The 21,453-nt window shown below is 36.5% G+C and overlaps 2 protein-coding genes across 7 annotated transcripts in view; both read right to left on the minus strand.

Annotated features, from left to right (window-relative positions):
* CAAP1 (caspase activity and apoptosis inhibitor 1) overlaps positions 1-11,123 on the minus strand; it is a 33,512-nt gene extending 22,389 nt beyond the window's left edge. Inside the window, exons 1-4 of one of the 2 annotated variants that reach the window (XM_036331286.1) lie at positions 10,776-11,123; positions 5,852-6,052; positions 4,759-4,843; positions 4,186-4,261 (exon numbers count right to left, since the gene is read on the minus strand). In XM_036331286.1, the coding sequence (XP_036187179.1) occupies positions 4,186-4,261; positions 4,759-4,843; positions 5,852-6,052; positions 10,776-11,015 (602 nt within the window). In that variant the 5' untranslated portion in view covers positions 11,016-11,123. Of the gene's footprint in view, positions 1-4,185; positions 4,262-4,758; positions 4,844-5,851; positions 6,053-10,044; positions 10,188-10,775 lie in introns of those variants that run through there. The other variant, XM_036331287.1, reaches the window with a different exon arrangement.
* A 6,359-nt stretch (positions 11,124-17,482) lies between these two features.
* Positions 17,483-21,453, minus strand: part of PLAA (phospholipase A2 activating protein) — a 39,414-nt gene continuing 35,443 nt past the window's right edge. For 4 of the 5 annotated variants that reach the window (XM_036331290.1, XM_036331288.1, XM_036331291.1 and 1 more), the window contains 3 exons: positions 21,138-21,239; positions 19,435-19,599; positions 17,483-18,216 (listed from right to left, as the gene is read on the minus strand). In XM_036331290.1, coding sequence (XP_036187183.1) covers positions 17,651-18,216; positions 19,435-19,599; positions 21,138-21,239 — 833 coding nt within the window. In that variant the 3' untranslated portion in view covers positions 17,483-17,650. The remainder of the gene's footprint in view (positions 18,217-19,434; positions 19,600-21,137; positions 21,240-21,453) is intronic. The other variant, XM_036331289.1, reaches the window with a different exon arrangement.

Raw genomic sequence — 21,453 nt, forward strand, 5'->3', positions numbered from 1 at the left:
TTAAATGACATCAACTTGCTCTTTTCAACCACTTATATTTTAAGAATACTCATGCATGCCATTTCAAGCAAAAGCAGTGACATTTCAGATTTACAAAACGGATAATTAAATGGAGATTTAAAAATAATCCCTACCAAAAATTTTTTCACTTCACAAAACAATTCCTTGTGAAATTTTATTTGCTATTTAAATAGTCTAGTGAACATGAAATGGTTCAATTTATATGTGTTGCTTAAAATTCCTAAGACCTATTTAGGAATATCTAATTTTTTAAAAAGTTAACCATCCAAAATTGGCATTGAATGAGTATTTCAGAACATATCCATCCTCTGCTAAGAAAGTAGCATTAACTAGGAACAATGGTTTCAGGACACTCCTGCTCTGTGGTGCGCTTTATTTTGAGAACCCGGATTTTAAAATTTCTTTATCTTCTAGAACTGTGACATTATCTCAACACTGCTTATTATCTGTTGGGAAATACAACTTTACTTCTACTGACATCTCCCTCAGTATCACTTACTAAAAGCATATTAATTTAAAATTCATAAAAAGTTATTAGAGCAATTCTAAAATATTGCTAAGATTTCCCTAAAGTGTTTGTATTTTTATTCTTTATACATAAAACTTCAATCCTGATTATTTTATTGCGCTATTCAAGACTTAAATTTCATTATAAACACATTCCTAAGAGCATAATCACCACACATTATAGGCCAAGTTAATACCTGTTCTCATTTTTAGTGCTATTTTAGCTACAATAAAACTTCTTTTCCAGCAGCACATCTACAAATGGAGATAGCACCTAAACCCAGGCCTCCATATCACAGTATTAACTTAAAATTGTTATTTTTGTTAAGCAACTGTCATCATCTGTAACATTTGCAAATCTTGTCACAATACCTAAAAATTTTAAAACACTACGAAATCATTGACACTAAAGATTTTAGAATACCTATATATTGTTTTATAAACTTAAGACATTTGCTTACTTAAGGTGAACTAGTTAGATTCACACGTCTCCTTCTTCCTTCCTGATCTCAATTAAATTGCTCTCCACTTATTTCCTTAACTCAGCAATTTTTAACCTTTTTACATCTCATGACACAAATAAACTAATTACTAAAATTCAGACCAAAAAAATAGGTATAATTTTGACTCATTCACACTGAACGGCTATTGTTGTGTTAGATGTTGTCATTGTTGTGTTAGCAGTTTTATTTGACAATCTAAGGGAAAAGAGGTCTGTGCCCCTGACTAAGTAGTCAGGTATCTCATGCTTTAAAATTTCTTGCAGCACACTGGCTGAAAACTGCTGCCTTAACTAGATCCAAGAGGAGTTTATCTATGTTCTAGTTTTTACAAAGACCAAGTTAATGGATTTGTTTATCCTTTCTGTTTTCTATTTCTTTAGTTTTAATGTTTACCTTCATGTTTCATTTCCCAATTTCCTTTTGGTTTGTTAATTTTCTAATTCCTTTAAGATTTGTACAAAGTTCCTGGATTAGCCGCAAAATGTATCTAAATCAGTGATGGCGAACCTTTTGAGCTCGGCGTGTCAGCATTTTGGAAAACCCTAACTTAACTCTGGTGCCGTGTCACATATAGAAATTTTTTGATATTTGCAACCATAGTAAAACAAAGACTTATATTTTTGATATTTATTTTATGTATTTAAATGCCATTTAACAAAGAAAAATCAACCAAAAAAATGAGTTTGCGTGTCACCTCTGACACGCGTGTCATAGGTTCGCCATCACTGATCTAAATCTTTCCTTTAAACTCAGTTTTGTGATATTGATATTAACACATTGCGTACCGCATAGAAATCTCTAAGACATAAGCCAGGGACCGCACGTTTTTGGGCAAACTGCATGTTATTTAATTCATCATAATGCATTTTAGGTGTTGTTTTTCAATAATTATAACATTTTTATTTACAAAAACAATTAAACAATTAAAGTTCCTAGTACATTTTTAACGTATGGTACGGCGTAAAACATTTTCCTCTATGAAGAGGGACCAAACAAAATTTACATAATATCTAGATTCGCGAGCGGTACGAAATGTGTTAACAGTCAAATAGAACACATGAACTCTAAATGGATCCTGGACCAGAATCAACCACATAATTAATTAAAATAAATAAATATACTATAAAATAATTTTTTTAGTAATTGGGGAAATTTTACATGACAATAGATTTAATGACATTATTTTAATTACTGTTTATTTTCTTATGAGTGATGATCTTATGGGAGACTGTCCTTATTTTTAGGAAGTGCATACTGAGTTGTTTAGGCATAAAATTTTACGACATTTACAACATATTTTTAAATGGTGTATGGGCTGAAACTGTGTTTCCCTCCACCTCAAAATTCCAATATTCAAGCTCTGACCTTAGTACCTCAGAAGGTGACTGTTTTGGAGACACACCCTTTACAGTGGTAATTAAACTAAAATAAGGCGTCATGGTGGGCCCTAATCCAATCTGACTGGTGTCCTTACAAGAGATTGGGGCACAGGGCAGGGCCGCACACACACAGGACATCCACGTGAAGAGGCAGAAAGAAGATGGCTATCTGCTAGCCAGGGAGAGAGGCTTAGAAGAAAGGAACCATGCCAGTACCTTGATCTTGAACTTCAGGCCTCTAAAACTGTGAGAAAGTAAATTTCTGTTGTTTAAGCCAGCCAGTCTGTGGAATTTGCTACAGAAGTCCTAGCAAACTAATACAAATGGCTCTGAGGGGAAAAATGAGAAATATACAAAGAGAAAGCAAAAACAGAAAATGTTACTGTTGATGAATCTAGGTGGAGAGTATATGGATATTCATTATATCAATCTTTCAACTTTCATGTAAGTTTAAAATTTTTCCAAAATAAGTTTGGGTAGGAAATTTCACCAGAAATGTGTACATGTGTAAAATTAGTTTGGTAGCGCTGCCACCAGCTTACACAACAGAAATTTATTTCTTACTGTTCTGGAGGCTAGAAGTTATAACAGGAACTGAAATTGTCCTTTTTTGGTGATATTCGCCCTGTAATATTCTATTAGAGATGACAAAATACTCAAAATTTCAGGTTAACTATGTACTACTTATTTATGCTACTGCCACTGGTAAACTCTTATTTGTGCCACTACCTTTGCAAAGAGAGAGATACAAGTCAGTCTTTGGCATTTACCAAAAAATAATTGCTTTAGTCAAAAATCATCAACAGATGCTAAAATCAGTAGTGACAGAGCAGAATTATCTAGAAAAAAAATTAGCATGCTGTTTCTTGATTAGTCAGTGTTCTAAAACTTTAGGGATTTTATATCATAACTAGAGGCCTGATGCACAAATTTCATGCAAGAGTAGGCCTTCCTTCCTCCAGCTGCTGGCACCGGCTTCCCTCTGGCACCCAGGGCCTGGGCTTCCCTCGCAGCCCTGGCTTCATCCGGAAGGTCGTCTGGAAGGTTGTCCAGAAGGACATCCAGTCTCATTAGCATATTATGCTTTTATTATCACAGATAATCCAATTATACATATCTATATAAAATAAACCACCTGATGATCGTATCTGTGAGATGAGACTATTATTGCCTAATGTTAATAGGTATGAAGAATTCAGTGAAATAATGTTCTAAGTCATTAACAGAATGACTGATAGAGTAAGTACTTAACAAATAGTGGGTATCACTATTCAAATTCCAAATGAGCCAAAACCGGTTTGGCTCAGTTGATAGAGCCTCGGCCTGCGGACTGAAAGGTCCCAGGTTCGATTCCGGTCAAGGGCATGTACCTGGGTTGCGGGCATATCCCCAGTAGGAGATGTGCAGGAGGCAGCTGATCGATGTTTCTCTCTCATCGATGTTTCTAACTCTCTCCCTCTCCCTTCCTCTCTGTAAAAAATCAATAAAATATATTTAAAAAAAAAAAAAATTCCAAATGAGAGATATGATTCTGCTTCAAGTTGGCATTGCTGTTGTTCTGTATCTTGAGTAGCTATTTAAAAAAATCACCTTAATCCTGAAAGCAATAAACTTCATCCTTAAATATACCAAAAGAAACCAATCATTACAAGTAAAGTAAATCAATCTTTCTACACTGTTTAATTATATAATACACAGAAAAATAATCATTCTTCAGGTAACAACTCACCAAAGGAGTAACAAAAACACTTTAAAATGAAAAAGTTTTAACTTACTGACTGACTAAATCAGATCCCTTCTTCGAGCCATCATCTGCCTCCTCTTCCATATCAGAGTCCATACCATTGTCACCTTATAAATGAAACAAACTATTAAAAGCATGCTTATAAAATGTCACAATAATTTAATTTTAATCATTACATAAAAAGTGTCATCTTTAAACATGATGAAGATCAAAGAACTTTAAAGTTCATAGGTAACTAAGAACAATGAGATTATAAAGCAGAAAATAAAATATTTTAGGAAAAAACTTTGCTTTCTCAAAACCAATTTTATAGTATTTTGGGTAAACATTTTTTATTTCATTTTATTACTGTATACAAACTTATGCTCTTACCTATACCCTTGAGATGGAAAAACCACACATACATTAAAAAGTCTATTCTTGAAATGCTATTCTGGTATATGAACTATTTTTCTCTGAACAAACAGAAGTAAAAATACTTTTCAATGATTACACAATAATAAAATTAAAGTAATATTCCACTAAGAAAAAGAACACCTCAGGATTTATTCTGAATATAGTATTAACTAAAAAGTTATCAGAATGGAGAAATATGTATTCTTACCCTCAAGAATCTTCAATATTTTTTTTTCAGATAGGAGTTCTAACTGTTCTTGGCATAATTTTTTAATTTCTTCTACTGAACAGTTCTAAAAAACAATGACATTTTAAAAAATGCATTTATGTAATATAATGGCAATGTAAACTAGGAAGCAGCAATCACTAAAAAGTCCAGTTAGCAAAACTTTACAATAAAACACATTAAAAGCCATGTGTTTTTAATCCTTTCCTGGGATGAAATCTGAAAAACTGACAGTTAACATGTGAACATTATAATTTATAAAACTTGATGAGAATTTACAGTCATGCTATCAGGAAAAAACAAACCAAAGAGTAATCAGGAGCCCAGATATTATCAACAGCATTCTAGTTATGTCAGGTAGTTCTTCTAAAGGTTTAAATATTCAAATCCTGGCTCTCTATCTTACATATATGATTTTGAGCCTAACTTGTCCAAACCCTATTTCTACAACTCTAAAATTAGAATAGCGTGTATTACTCTGAATAATTTTCAGAAACAAATACATGAAAACATTTGTAAATTTAATAAAATATAAGCCACTACCAAACATCATTGAATATTGTTACACAGCAATGTATTATCTTTTTTTGTTTGTTTATTTAAAGTGTTACAAATAGTCTCCTTTTTCCCCCACTGACCTCCCCCACCCTCCGGGCACAGGCCCTCACTCCCCTGGTGGCTGTGTCCATTGGTTATGCTTATATGTATGCATACAAGTCCTTTGAGTTGAACTCTTACCCTTCCCCCAGCCCTCCTCTGCCTTCCCATTGAAGCACCAGAAAGAATCATTATACCTCTAACTTAATTACTAACAATGCCTACATTTAACAGAATTATTTCCAGAAGGTTAATAAATTCCTTACCTAAGCACACTAAATTCACCCATTTTTTTTTCTTGTCAAATTTTTACATATACAAAGCCATTTATATAAACTCCCTTTTCTATATGTTTTTAAATAGCTTGTTTTAGTTGAAAACATCCAATTATAATTTACATTAAGTAAGCCAACTGCTACAAAAAAGGTGTGTAATTTCTTTATATGTGTATAGTCTGGTAACATATGTAATGAAGTACCTTTAACACGTCAGGCAGCATTTTCTGTAACTTCTTCTCGCCGATGATACAGAAGCACTGCTGAAGCATTTCTTTTTTGTCTGATATGTAGAAACTAACTGGTTTTAATGACACAGTCAGGTCCAGACCACCTTCTTCAAGATCACTGTGCTCTGCCAAGAATAATTCTTTTTCCAAAGTTGGTAAAAGATATTTGGCTTCCTAAAATTAAAGGAAATTCAAGAACCATTACATAATACTACTTACAGTGTATGGAATATGTACATAACGTCACACATATTCATTTAATAAATTCTTCATTAAATATTCCAAATTCTTGGTTTACATAGATTATTTATCTAAAACCATAGGAAAGAAAAATTATTTGCTCAGTATTCTCTGAACTTACTCTCCACACCACAATTATCTCATTAAGTTTATATTAAGTAAAGAGATAATATTTTAGGACACATAAATATACTCAATATTGAATGATTTCCTACAATTTTAGTCTTCTAAATAACTGGAATAATCCTTCAGTTGGCCATTCATCCAAAAGTTTTATGTATGTCTTGTCATTATTCTTAAATTGATATAGAAAACAGGATAGCAGCAAAAATATTACAAATCACAAATATTATACAGTAATGTATTACTGCTTACCGGGAGCTATTATCACTTTTAAAACTATCATAAAATTTAATCATAATCAAAGTAATCAAGTAATTTAAGACACTTCTGTCAAATCTATCCAGTCTCTCCAAATCTACTGCCATAATCCTGGTCCAAGGTACCATTACCTTTTGCCCAGATTACTTCACTAGCCACTTAAGTGTATTTGCTGAACATAATCTGAGGTCTCTCCAGTCTGTTTTGTATGTTACCAGAATGGATTTTATAAAATGTACATGATACTCATCTTTCCTATTTATAACCTTTGAATGACTTCCTACTGCTTTTAGGGTAATGTGGTCTAGCTCAGGGGTGGGCAAACTTTTTGACTGCAGGGCCACAATGGGTTCTTAAACTGGACCGGAGGGCCGGAACAAAAGCATGGATGGAGTGTTTGTGTGAACTAATATAAATTCAAAGTAAACATCATTACATAAAAGGGTACGGTCTTTTTTTTTTTTAGTTTTATTCATTTCAAACGGGCTGGATCCGGCCTGCGGGCCATAGTTTGCCCACGGCTGGTCTAGCTAGTCCTTCCTGCTCATTCTTTGTGATTCAAAAACAACAAACTTCTTTGAATTATGCAAATATAACCTGTTCTCCCTTCACCTCATACAGGCAGGACTTCTGTACATACTGTTCTTCTGCCTACAACAATCTACCCTGCCCCCATTTCGCATACCACACACACACTATCCTTCCAAGACTAACAAGTACAGATAGCAATTCAAAAGTCATTTTCCTTGGAAAATCCAAACTATGTAGCTCAGGTAGATTTCTTCTTTTTCTTTTCTAATGAAATGTTTTAAAAATCGGTTTCTAGCCCTGGCCAGTATGCTAAGTGGTTAGAGCATCAACATGCACACCAGAAAGTCTCTAGTTCGATTCCTGGTCAGGGGCATGTACCTGGGTTGCAGGAAACAACCGAACAATGTGTCTCTCTCACACTGATCTTTCTTTGTCTCCCTCCCTTCCACTCTCTCTAAAAATCAATGGAAAAAATATTCTTGGGTAAGGATTAACAAAAAAAAAAAAAAAAAAAAAAATTAAAAATAATAATAAGTGTTTTTTTTTAAAAGCCTACTTAGAAGGATACTATAATTAGACTGAAAAAGTAAAGGAGGTCAACTCTGGTTCTAATGGCTTACAAAGTATTTCAAATGTTAGTAAGAATGTAGAGAAACTAGAACCCTCACACAGTGCTGGTAGGAATATAAAATAGTGCAGCCACTTTGGAAAACAGTTTGGCAATTCCTCAAGAAGTTATTGTGTGACCCAGCAATTCCATTCCTAGATATATATCCAAAATAAATGTAACCACGTCTGCACAAAAACTTATGCAAAAAAACACGTACACAAATGTTCATACCAACGTTATTTACAATAGCCAAAAGGTGGAAGCAATCCAAATGTCCATAAGTGACAAATGGAATAACCAAATGTGATATTATTCAGCCATAAAAAGGAAGTACTGATATGTGTATCAACATGTATGAACTTTGAAAAAACAAGCTAAGTGAAAGAAGTCAGTCACCAAAGACCACATACAATATGACTCTATTCATTATAAAATGCCCAGAACAGGGAAATCAATAAATCTATAGAGACAGAAAGTAGATAAGTAGTTGCCTAGGGAGGGAACAAGGTGAGGGTGCATCTTTGAAACAGCTAAGATGTACACATAGGGTGCTGTTTCTTGGGGGGAGGGTAAAAAACATTTTCACATTGAACGTAGTGATGACTGCGCAACTACTCGAAACAACTGAACTGCACACTTGAAATGGGTAGACTGTATGGTAGGCATTTCCATAAACTGTTACAAATAAATACATAAATAAATAGGAACTCAATACACAATAAATATAATGGCACTCTTGGAATTCTGAAATGTTATCTATATGACTAACATAATTTCTTTTTTTTCCTTCACAAATACACTTACTTCTTATTAGAAATGGGGTTTAGTTCTGTATGCAAATGTTTACAACTTAGCATTATTGGGCTGAGCATCATGATACAGAATACTAAAAATATGGAAACTATTTTAAGACATCCAAAATTGAATCTAGAGAGTGTGGGAAAACTGAATACATCTGTAACTATCATAGAATTTGGAAAATAAGAGTTAAGAGGAAAAAAAAAAACTACTAGACACAGAATGATGTAAGCTGTATAGGTGTATAGGTCAATAGTCAAGTTTGGACAAAAAAGGAAAGTCTCTCAACTCAATCCATGAGGCAAGCAGAATTTTGATACCAAAACCAGAGAAGATAACAAGAAAAATAAAACCCACAGGCTGCTTTAACTTAGGAACATAGATTGAATTAAAAGTAAAAATACTGAATTCCAGCCAAGTACAACCAAACCAACAAACCAAATACTAGTAGGTATCTCGAAGACTGCAAGGATAGTTCAGTATTAGTTGTTATATCAATAAAATTACATTATCTGATTACTGAAGGAAAACTATGTAATCATCTCAACAGAATGCCATAAAAGCACTGAATAAAACTCTACAATCCTCATGGAACTAGGAATTGAAATTTCCTTAATCCAATCATATTTATACTACAAAACCTATGGCAAATACTTATTGGTAGAATATTACAAATGTCCCCACTAAAAAGAACTCGTACACAAATGTTCATAGCAGCATTATTCATAACTAGAGGCCTGGTGCACAAAGTCCAGGAGCTCCGCGGGGGGGGGGGGGGGGCTAAGCCGTCAGTCAGACATCCTTAGTGCTGCTGTGGAGGTGGGAGAAGCTCCCGCCATTGCTGCTGCGCTCCCCCTGTGGGAGCACACTGACCACCAAGGGGCAGCTCTTGCGTTGAGTGTCTGCACCCTGGTAGTCAGTGTGCATCATAGCAACCGATTGTTCTGCTGTTCAGTCGATTTGCATATTAGCCTTTTATTATATAGGATTATTATATAGGCTAGCCAAAAGGTGGAAGCAATCCAAATGTCCATAAAGTGATGAATGGAATAACCAAATATGATATTATTCAGCCAAGAAAAAGAAGTACTGATATGAGTATCAACATGTATGAACTTTGAAAAAACATGCTAAGTGAAAGAAGCCAGTCACCAAAGACCACATATGATTCTATTCATTATAAAATGTCCAGAAGAGGTACCCAGCAATTTCACTTCTGAGACTCCAATCTAAAGTAAAAGTAATTCTTGCACATGACACATGTACAAGGGTGTTCACTTTCGTATCATCTCTGCAATAGCAAAAAAACTGAACGCCTAAATATTCATCAATAAAGATACAATGAAATATTAGGCAGCCATTAAAAAAGAAGCAATTGCATATATAAAGGCCCCTCATCCCAACAACGCAGCCGTATTATCCAACTCAATGGGGGCGATGTCACAATAAGGCTTATATGTAGAAATTTAAGTACCCACGTCTGGTAAGAATAACGAGACTGGGTATCAAACTATTAATGGGTGGTGGGAGCTTCTTAAAGAGCGCCTGCCACGCTTTCCCCTTTATTTCTGTGTTGTATAAGTTTTAAGTATGTATCTGTGCACACCTTATAATATACTATTAAGGAAACGATTTTCTTAAAAACAGCGCTATCTTGGCAGGTCGATGGAACATGAAGAACATGTCCCTCAGAGCGTGGGCCTGCGGACTGAAGGGTCCCAGGTTCGATACCGGTCAAGGGCACATGCCGGGGCTGCGAAGCTTGATCCCCAGTAGTGGCTGCAGGAGGCAGCTGATCCATGATTCTCTCTCATTATTGATGTTTCTCTCTCCCCCTCTTCCTTCCTCTCTGAAATCAATAAAAATATATTCAAAAAAATAAAATATACCGAAATTAAATGTTAATTAAAAAAAAAAGAACATGTCCTTTACGTAGTCAGACACTGGACACAATTCTAGACGTTGGTAACCAACTGTGACTGGGCAGACGTCCTTAACCTCTGACTCAGTTTCCTGGTCTTGCAATGCGGACTTCATGGCCACCTGTTAAAGGTGAAGCTGTGGAGAGAGGCAAAGCGAGGCTGGCACGGGCGGTAAAGGCTGGCTCTCTACTCGTACTTTTTAGGGAGACGGGAGGCCACAGGGGTGAAGGGAGCCAAAAGCACAATCAGTTCGTCAGCCGCAAATTCAGGGACCTGAAGTTCGAAACGTGGGAGCGCTGGGCGCACCGGGCCGTGGGGACACGCCCCTCCGCGCGGCGGAACCTCGGCGGCCAGCGCTCCCCGACAGTCACCCGCCTCCTCCCCAAAACGCAGGGCGAGAAAGGCGAGCACGCACCTGCGGCGCCGAGCCCGGCACCCCGGAGGCCGAGTCCGTGCTCCGCCGCTTCCGGCGCTCGCCGCGCTCCGGGCCGCTGCCCCCGCCGGCGCTGCTCCCAGGGAAGCCGGCGGTCCCGCCGCCGTCGCCGCCGCCGCCGCCCAGCGAGGCCACCAGGTCCGGCGCCGCGAGCGCCGCCGCCGCCGCCTCCTGGCCGCTCCTTTTGCGCCGCTTCTCCCGGGAAGACTTCTTCCCCGTCATGATGCTTGAGCTGGAACCATCGGAAAGCCCGCCGTCTCTGAAGCCACAACCTAAACCTCACCCCGGCCGCCGGAGCGGGCGCCGGCGTGGGAAGGTGGCGTCACTTCCGGCCCCGACGCAGACGCGGTGAGGCGTTTCCGGAGGCGGTGCCGGGGCTCACGCGCCGCCTCCCCTGGTCGCGCCAGTGAGTTTGCCGCGTTGTTGAAGTTTGCTGTTTTTTCCTGCGCGAAAGCCGGATGGTGGAGCTTTCCATCTGCCTTATTGAGACTAGTTTTAGCCGTTGTCAGTATACAGACTCACTGCTAAACCTGTGGTTTTTGATTCTCCAGTTTCATTGCTCTTCAATTTTTATGGCACAAATAGCATTTTAACAAAGAGAATTTAGGGAAATACGTCATTATAATCAGCACCTGGACAGTTTTTGAAAAGGTTTCCTAGGGAATTATACAGGAATAGGGTCAAGTGCTTCGTTGTCCTTCCCGTTAACACTAATTCCTAGGTATGATTCCTTTTCGCCTCTGAAGGCACTTGGCACTAGTATTTCATTGTATTTTCTCAATTTAAGTAATATTCAAAGGCTGGTGTTTATTTTGTTGACATTTTGTGAACAAAACGCGCTCGCCGCGCTCCGGGCCGCTGCCCCCGCCGGCGCCGCTCCCAGGGAAGCTATAAGCAGCTAAACAAAAATAAATTGCATTTCCCTATGGCATTTTGTACCCCCAAAATAAATTGATCAAAGGATATCAACATCCTTTTCTTGTTCTGCTTAATCCATTCCCTGGAATATGGGACCAGCTGAAAAGGTCACCCACACACTGAAACCTTCCTTTCTTTCTTTTAAGATATATTTTGTTTGATACCACCGATAAGGGTTTAATTTCCAACATTTACAGGGATCTCATGAAACTTAACAAAAGGAAGATAAACAATCCAATAAAAAATGGGCAACGGACCTAGATAGACACTTTTCGAAAGAGGACATACAGAAGGCCGAAAGACATATGAAAACCTGCTCAAAGTCACTAATTATACGAGAGATGCAAATCAAAACGACAATGCGTTATCATCTCACACCTGTCAGAATGGCTATCATCAACAAATCAACAAACAACAAGTGTTGGAGAGGATGTGGAGAAAAAGGAACCCTTCTGCACTGCTGGTGGGAATGCAGACTGGTGCAGCCACTGTGGAGAACAGTATGGAGCTACCTCAGAAGACTAAAAATGGAACTCCCATTTGACCCAGTGATCCCACTACTAGGAATATATCCCAAGAAACCAGAAACGCCAATCAGAAAGGATATATGCACCCCTATGTTCATAGCAGCACAATTCACCATAGCTAAGATTTGGAAACAGCCTAAGTGCCCATCAGCAGATGAATGGATTAGAAAACTGTGGTACATCTACACAATGGAATACTATGCTGCGGTAAAAAAAAAAGGAACTCTTGCCTTTTGCAACAGCATGGATGGAACTGGAGAGCATTATGCTTAGTGAAATAAGCCAGTCAGAGAAAGATAAATACCACATGATCTCACTCATTTGTGGATTATAGAGAACATAGACTGATGAAAAGGGTCAGACTCAAAGACTGAGAAACAGCAATCAGGCTATCAATCCCCAGAAGGAAAGTAGGGGAGGGCGGGGGTAAGGGGAAGAGATCAACCGAAGGACTTGTATACATGTATATAAGCCATACCAATGGACATGGACAACAGGGGGATGGGAGCATGAGTGTGTGTGGGGGGGAGGTTGGGGGTTAATGGGGGGGATGAGGACACATTTGTAATACCTTAACTAATAATAAAAAAAAAAAAAAGATATATTTTGTTGATTTTTTATAGAGAGGAAGGGAAAAGGATAGAGAGTTAGAAACATTGATCAGCTGCCTCCTGTAAACAAGGTACATGCCCTTGACCTGAATCGAACCCGGGACCCTTCGGTCTGCAGGCCGAGGCTCTATCCACTGAGCCAAACCAGTTAGGGCTCTTTCTAAAAATTGGTGCTAATGTATGAAAATATTAACTTTTAACTTGCATTTTTGACTTGCAATGTTGAATACTTTCCAACTGGTTGGAACACTATTTTCTCATCAAATCACCGGGTAATAAGTTTAACAATTTACTGTAATCAGTGTGTTGGTTATACATGTACACTAAATCTGTTGGTTAAATGGGAGAGGAACAAGAATAAAATATTGTCGGCAGATCACTGTGCCTGTCATTTTGCCTTTTGAATGTTCTTTGTACACAGCACTTTTATTGTTAATGAAGATGGTAGCCTTGTGCTATTTCTGAAAGGAATGCTTGATAAGCACTTAGGTGGCATACATTTTGCTAGGCTTTTATATAAATATCTCATTTTCTTCTATATTTTGAAATTCCAGTGTACATATAATTGATAGATCCTCCCTTCCCCCAACTGGTGGGCGGGATATGATGTAACCTGCTGCCCAGAAATACCTGAGTGACTAACCAGGTACCTTGTATGGACTATACATTGGACCACCAATCCACACCTGCCAAATACCCTAAGCCCTTGTCCTATATGGACCATACAGTAAGCCACCAATCAGTGTGCGCCGAGTACACTAAGCCCCCCGCCCCTTCCCATTCTGCCCCTCAAAAGGCATGCCCACCCTGCAGGTGCTGCTGTCCTCCCCTTGTGAGGCAGCCCGGCAGGTGCTTTTCCTCTAATAAAGCCTGTAATCCCGGTTTTAGTCCTCCGTCTGATCTTTCAATAATTAAACTGGGGCTGAGGTTATGCAACTTCTCCTAAATTAGCAGGTGGTGAAAATGTCATTGAAATGTATGTCTTTTAACTCCAAAGCGAATCCTCTTTCACTATATTACCTTGCACCTCTGGTTGTTCGATTAAAAATTTTTAAATAATGTAGAAATAAGCAAACATTTCTTCCTTTGAAGACACAAGAATGAAAAATGTGATTTGGAGGCTTGTTTAAAGCCACCTTCTAGTCTGTATCAAGCTTACATGCCTTTACCAGTACCATAGTTGAAATGGCTACAACAAAGTGTTGTTTTTCTCCATATTAATACCCAATGTTAGCAACATCATTTACCAAATATCATTCTCTTCTTCATTGTTTAGTTACTACTAACTTGTTATATATTTACCGGACCTATTTCAGGTTCTTCACCTGTAAATTAAGATTACTAACAGTGCTTATCGCATAGGGATGAAGATAAACTTAGAATTAGTATAAAGTAATTGCTTAATGTATGATATTTAGCTTACCTGAATTGTCTGATCTTTATAATGATACTTAACTGGTTTTCTTTAAATCCAGTTGCAAAATACTGTATAAACATTGCTATATCGTGAGACTTTAAATTTGATTAGAAATTATCATTGCCACAGGACATTTTACTTTTCTGATTTATTACAGTGAGTCCAGGAACACCATGGTTATTTTTCAGTCACAGGACCTCACCTTTGGCCTAGGACCGAAATCAACCTACTTATTCTGTACGAGGGTGTTAGCTCTTTTCTTTTTAAAGTTATCATTGTTCACTGTATTCTGAAGACTATTTTCCTCCACAAGAGGCACCAAAGTGGTTTACTTGCCCTCAAAGTTAAGATCCTGCCTTTCTTAGTACATCCAGAAAAAAAGCACCCGAATTTTAAACATTAAACAAAACCTGGAAAAAAAATTGGAAGAAAACAATGTCAAATAATAGGAAATGAGTATACCCATATATTTATTAAGGTGGAAGTAAGCATACTAATGTATGTTAAGTTTAAAAATCAGGTTATTTAACAATGTATATCATTTCTTTAAAAAAATAAAACATGTTTACATACCTTTATATGATATTAAGAATAGTTCTCTCTGGGTAGTATGATTACCGGAAATTTTTATTTGTGTATGTGTCTCATTAAATGAATATGCATTTTTATATCCAGAAAAAATATTAAGGAAATCATAAGAAAATGTTTAACTGAAAAAGAAAAAATATTTAAAATACTACTACACCATACCTTCAACACTTATCTTTCAAGTGGATTTTTTTTCCCTTTTGCTAAACTGTACTTTATGACTTTTCAAAAAACATGAAATACTGGTACAGTCTGGCAGGTGTGGCTCAGTGGTTGAGAGTTGACCTATGAACCAGGAGCTCACAGGATTCCTGGTAAAGGCACATGCCCAGGTTGCAGGCTCGATCCCCAGTAGGGGGCATAAAGGAGGCAGCTTATCACTGATTCTCTGTCATCATTGTTATTTCTATCTCTCTCCCTTTCCCTTCCTGTCTGAAACCAATAAAAATACATTTTTAAAAAATACTGGTATATTAAAAGTTGTTAAAAAAGAGTTATACACTAATAGGAAGCAAAGTGTTTACAAGTTGCCCCTAATATGTTGAAAAGTAAACGTATATTCTTAACCAAGACTGTTATGTCCAAAGGTATCTAGTATTTCAATATATTGTAGGTAAAATGTTTGTAACATGCTAACAAGAAAGCAGTGTAATGTAATGGACCTTGGCTAAACCCTCAACTTTGCAACTGAACTTTAATCTTTGATTTAAACCTCTGAATTTCAAATCAACGATAGTAAAGCAGATTCATAATGGAACCAGCAAGTAGAATCAAATCTGGGTATACACCAGAAAGCTGCAATTTAATACTTAGCAAAATACATTATCTACTCTATTTATATTTACCCATTCATTTTTGACATTCCAGGTTTTCCCTTGGATTAATCTAGACCAAGGGTGGGGAACCTCTTCCCTAGCCAAGGGCCATTTGGATATTTGTAACATCACTTGCAGGACATTCTAAATTATCAACTTATAAATTAGTCTGCTATATTTGGTCAAACATTTAATTAACTCACTCCTAATGACCTTGGCCGGGCCAGACCAACTGATTCCGCGGGCCTTATAGAGGCCACAGGCTGGACCTTCCCCACTCCTGATCTAGATAATCAGAATCTTCTTCTCCCCTATTGGGGAATTGATCTTTGGCATTAAGCCAGGAAACTCATGGTTTTATATAACATAAATACGGAGAATACAGTGTACTATTTTATGCAGTCCTCTTTACGAAAAGATCTCTCCTCCTTTTTAAAATAGGAAGTAGCACTTATCTTCATTGAAGTTTTCTTAGACACTGTGGGAACCCTGTCCAGAGTATGCTGGATGTTCAAGGCCACTCTGAGCGTGGGAATCCTAATCAGTTGTTCAAGGCTAATTTGCTATATGCAGGTGCAAAAGCAAAGACGCAGACACTGTGCACATGTGGCCTTCTGTAATGCAAAAGATTGATGCCACTATTTGGCTAGAAGCCTCTTTGTCTAAGTTAGTATAAAGTGTGTTACTGATCAGCTGGTATGAGGCTTTTATGTAGGGCTGCAGTATGTATAGCGGCCGCTTAGTATGGCTCCTGTGTTTGCTACTGTATTAGCAAAGACTGCTTGGCCCGACTGTTTTTTCTAATGGCTACTTAGTAGAAATGGCTACTTGGACTGCAATAAAGCTTCTCTTATATACCCAAGACTTATCATGTTTTCTAATGCTCAGCATCCAAGGAGGTCCAGTCTCTGGCAGAGGGGCTCAGACTCAACAGACATAATAAACTGCATAAAAATAGGGCTCATTCTTTGTGTTAGTTGCTAGGATGTTCACGAATTTGTGACCACCCCCCCCCCCCCGCCCGCACTACTAGGAAGTAGAACATGGTATGCATTTTTCTTCTATCACTTCTGAAAATACAGAGATAACATCAGGATTCATTTAAGGGGTTATAGGAATTAACCATCGAAGTGGTTAGCACAGCACATGGACGATGTTGGGAGTTCAAAAATACTAATTTCATAGGACAGACTCTGGACCTGCCAATAGGATAGTTTGATGTATTCTTGCTTGTACAGTTGCCTAAAATTTAATGCATTACAAATTCCCTTTGAAATAATGGAAATGACCAAAAATAATCAAATTTCAAAACTGGAACAAATAATGAAGTTACCTCAAATAGTGAATGGCAAAAGAAACTACACCATAAACCTTGAGTTAACTTGAGTTAGCTTGGTAATTTGCTCTTACTTGATCTAAATATGAGCCATCAAACAAATTCACTTTCTATTTAAATGGCTTAAATGAATACATTATTTTACATATTTTCAATATATGGAATCATTGACAACAAACTTTAGTTTTTAAAATTTCTAGAGAAGTTATCCTAAAACAAGACCTCATATCAGTGCTGTTGAAAGAACCCAGCAATGAAAATGAGTAGAGCAAAAACTCAATAAAAGACAACCATCAACAATTACCAACCAAGGATATATAAGTAATAAAAACAGATTTAAATAAAAGCTCATCTTCTCCTGTGTGGCTAAAATACACAAATTATGCCACTGTAGTTGTTATTGATTATAACTCATTCTTAATTTGTTTCAGAACTCCTGAAAACCTACCCACATTATGCAGGAAAATCTCACAGTTCATCAGTGCAAAAACTTTATTTCTCTTTCATTCCCCCCCACCCCCTTATTACAAGATCTGAAATTTTATTTAATCCACAGCATTTTTTAAATGATCTGTTATCAGTCATGTAAAATGTGAGGGAAAAACCCCACTAATCAATTTAAAATCTCAGTCCCCTTCCCCATCGTTACAGCAAATTTAGGATAAGTTTACAGCATTCACTTACTTTAGCTGGTTCTGATACTGAGGCATACTTTTTTATTTGAGAATCAACGCCTAAAGACTTGGCTAACTGTATAGCATTTGAATCATCACTGATCAGTGTCCCAAGAGCTACAAGAAGTCTAAAAATGGCTTCTAGGTCTTGTACAACTTCGAAGATTGTGCTAATTACTGACAAGCATTGAGCTTTTCCTTCAATGTTATGGTCTTTATGAAAACAAACAGAATAGTTCAGGGTCAAGGTAGCCAAAGCAATGTGAATGTTCTTATTGCTCCCTGATTTCAGTTCTACTGCATGGGATATCAGCGCTTCCCTCTGGGACATCATGAGCTTTTGTCCTGCCTGGCCAACAAAACAATTGCAAAAAGTCCTCAGAGCAAGCAGCTGGTTCGCTGGTTTTCCTTTAGGGTTCAGAAGACTGATCAGATGACTGCTGAATTGAGCCCCTTCCTTTTCATTACAGAAGTTCTCATTCACACTGGGATGTTTAACTGACAACCGAAGAATGTCAAGCGCAGGAAAGACGATATCTATTAAGAAGAAAAATTAATGAATATTTATGAAAATCCAGAAAATTTGTTACTCAATTTTTAAGGATTTTATTTTCTGTTACAAAATTAACACATGCTCATTGCAGAAAATGTTAAAAATCCTGTGCCTGCTTTCAAATGCATATATTTCTAAAACTATGTTAATTGATTTTCATACTTATAAAGACTGGACATATTGCTACAAGATCATATATGCTTTGATAACCCAACAGAGTTGCATTCTTTTTAAACAGCTGACACACAGTGAGTTTTCAAATCCTTGTGGAATGAATGGGATTGGGACCTTGCTTTTAAAAATCCCATAACAAGACTAGAGTTGAAGAGAGAATGTTCTTTATAGAATTCTAATTGACAAATGCTAATATAGGGTGCTTTTAGGTTGGTGGAGAGCTTTATATTCAAGGGCCTGGGTAGACACCATCTGAACAAATGCACTAAAAAATCTTAAGCATCACTAAACTTTAGGAAACCAGAAATTATGTGCCTTGTGATATAAAGGTAGTTTGCATTATCATTTGGAAAGGGTATTCACCTTTAAAAAACTATTGAATCAGAATCTAATTATGTCTAGCAGGACAATAGAGATAGAGCAACTCATTAAATGATCAGCCAAATCCACAATACGGGACATTTTGTAGGACAAATACTTTTTTTCCTCCAATAAATCAATAGCACACACACAGACATACACACAAAAGAGTAGGGGAGAGGACGTTTTTAGAACTAAAAGTTAAATGTCTGGTAACAAATGGAAACTAGATTTTTGGTGGTGAGCACTGTATAGTGTATGCAGATATCAAATTGTAATGTTGTACACCTGAACCTTATATACTGTTATAACAACAAATGTTACCTCAATAAAAAAAAAATTTTAGAAATAAAAATTAAGTATGATTTACTCAAAAAGAAAAAACCCTTATATCAAATGTTTGTAGCCTAGAGTTGACAGGTCACAAATAGTTTCTTGCATGGCTTGCAGGGGATCCACAAATGCTCTGAAATGGAATACAAATGTATGGGATCATTACATTACCTTCAGATCCTCATAGCGCATGCAAGCAAAACAAGACAATGAACTGAAGTGGCGTAGTGAATCCTTTTTGTGAAGATTTTTATAACGAAACACCAATAATTTTGATAGAAATGAAAAGACATACTTCCTGCTTTCTAGCTACATTTTAAAGAGTGTTTCTGTACCTTCAGGCCAGTTAATAGCTTTCCACAAAATCTGAAGTTGTTGGGCTGTGGGTTTTTCGAAAGAACTATTACATGTTATAGACAGTATCTTCTCAAGAAGTATCAGGTCATTCTCAGTTAACTTCTTCTCTTCTGGTGCAGTTCCATTAAGTTCCTTCAGTTTACCTAAAACCCAAAACCAAACCTTCAAAATTCTCTAACCAGCCATATAAAATACATAAGTGTCAAGTTTTTCAATAAGTACATTACCATACACGATGGGGAAGTAAGACTTTTCATGGCAATTATCTAAGACCATAAAATAAGGATAAGGCTTGTGAGTCTTTTTAAGCTAAAAGGTTACCGTGATCTTTATTTTAACCTATTATTTTCTAAGATCTTCTGAAGCTTTCTGCTTTGAATAAGTTTGAAAGTATATCATATTTATAATTATTCTGAATGGATTTCAAAGCAGTATCATAAATAAAAGCAGTATCATGTCATATATAGCCACATATGAGTCAATCCTCTATTTTCTAAATGAGAAAGTTTACAACTTTTAGCCAACTTATATGAATTTCTACTAATCAATGAAATAGTCAAAAACTTTAATGTCTATAATAATTTATTGACTCGTTCCATCTTCACTGTTGAAATCACATTATTTTAAACACAATTAATGGAAATAATTTTCCCCACCATATTCATTACTTCATGAAACAATCTGTTTTAAACTCTTTACCTGCATCTTCAATACCGTATCCTTGTCGTCACTAGTGCCACTTTGAGTCATCTAACACTGTTCCCTCAAAAAAATCTTTATCTCAAAACATAAAAAAGCCTACATTCCCATCACAAAAGTTTTAAGAATATAAATTGTCCAAATTTACAAATTATCAATCAGAACTGGAAACTTGGACCTGTTTCACTATTTTTGGCACTGAAAAATTTAACACTATCAGAATATAGAAAACAAAGTTTATTTAATAAATGCAAAAAGAGATCTCTTGCATGTGTTGTATATGAGTTGAAAAATGTCGTTTTCCATAAATGTACATATACTTATTGTTCTAAATAAAGCAATTAAGAAAATACTTATGAATGATTTTTATAAAGATAGTGTAATTTTATAAAGATAGGTTAATTCTGACCAAAAATAAAACCCATCTTATATTCAAGTATGTATGTTACCTCAAATAATTCTCTATTAGTCTTTGGCAAATAGAACTGGTAGTGTTCTTGGTTCACCCCCCCATCCCTGGCATCAAAAAACCCCATCATTCTGTTTTGAGAAAAATTAGCAGAAAAAGCAATCAAAGTCAACTGAGAAGTTTCACTTTTAATGTAAGTTTAAACAGCCTTATTTCAAAGGGCTATTAATTTTTTTTAAAGCCAAGATTTTTATCTTTTTAGTTCTTTACTCATTCTTTTTTTTTTAACATTAAGAACTTAGGAGATGGGATTCACTCTTTTCCCCTTTAGGTTTCTTCTCATTAAAGTCATCATAAAACATTTACCTTATTTTTGCATAAGGCGTCTTACAAAATATTAGGGGTCCATAATCAGATTGTGCACTTGTAGTCCACAGTTGTGTAATACCACAACAGAAGTCTCTATCATGGAAGCACCAGTTCCCAGCTCATGTTAGGAGGAGAAATGGCGTTGAGAGCATGGAAAAGAGTCTGTGGATATATGAGAAAACTATTCAATTAAAATATACTTACCCAATATTTGTGTAGGGTTTGCTTGGTCAAAAGTGACAGCCTCTTTTTTAGGGAAATAAATATTCACCGTTTTGGATGCAGCTGATTGGTAGGCACTACTCCCTATTACAGAATAGAAAATGTTGAAAATCATAAGGAGTGGTCAAAAATGACACTTTTGTAATTGTATGACTTTGTTATCACAATTTAGATATGTAACTACTCAGTGCATGTAGTAACAAGCAACCTCAGGAAAAAAAAAAACATTTCTAAGATTTTATATACTGTTTATATGTGATATAATACATTTTGGTTTTGGAATGGGAACTTAAATATA

The sequence above is a fragment of the Myotis myotis genome, unplaced genomic scaffold, assembly GCF_014108235.1.
Source record: "Myotis myotis isolate mMyoMyo1 unplaced genomic scaffold, mMyoMyo1.p scaffold_m19_p_12, whole genome shotgun sequence".
Classification (NCBI taxonomy): Eukaryota; Metazoa; Chordata; class Mammalia; order Chiroptera; family Vespertilionidae; genus Myotis; species Myotis myotis.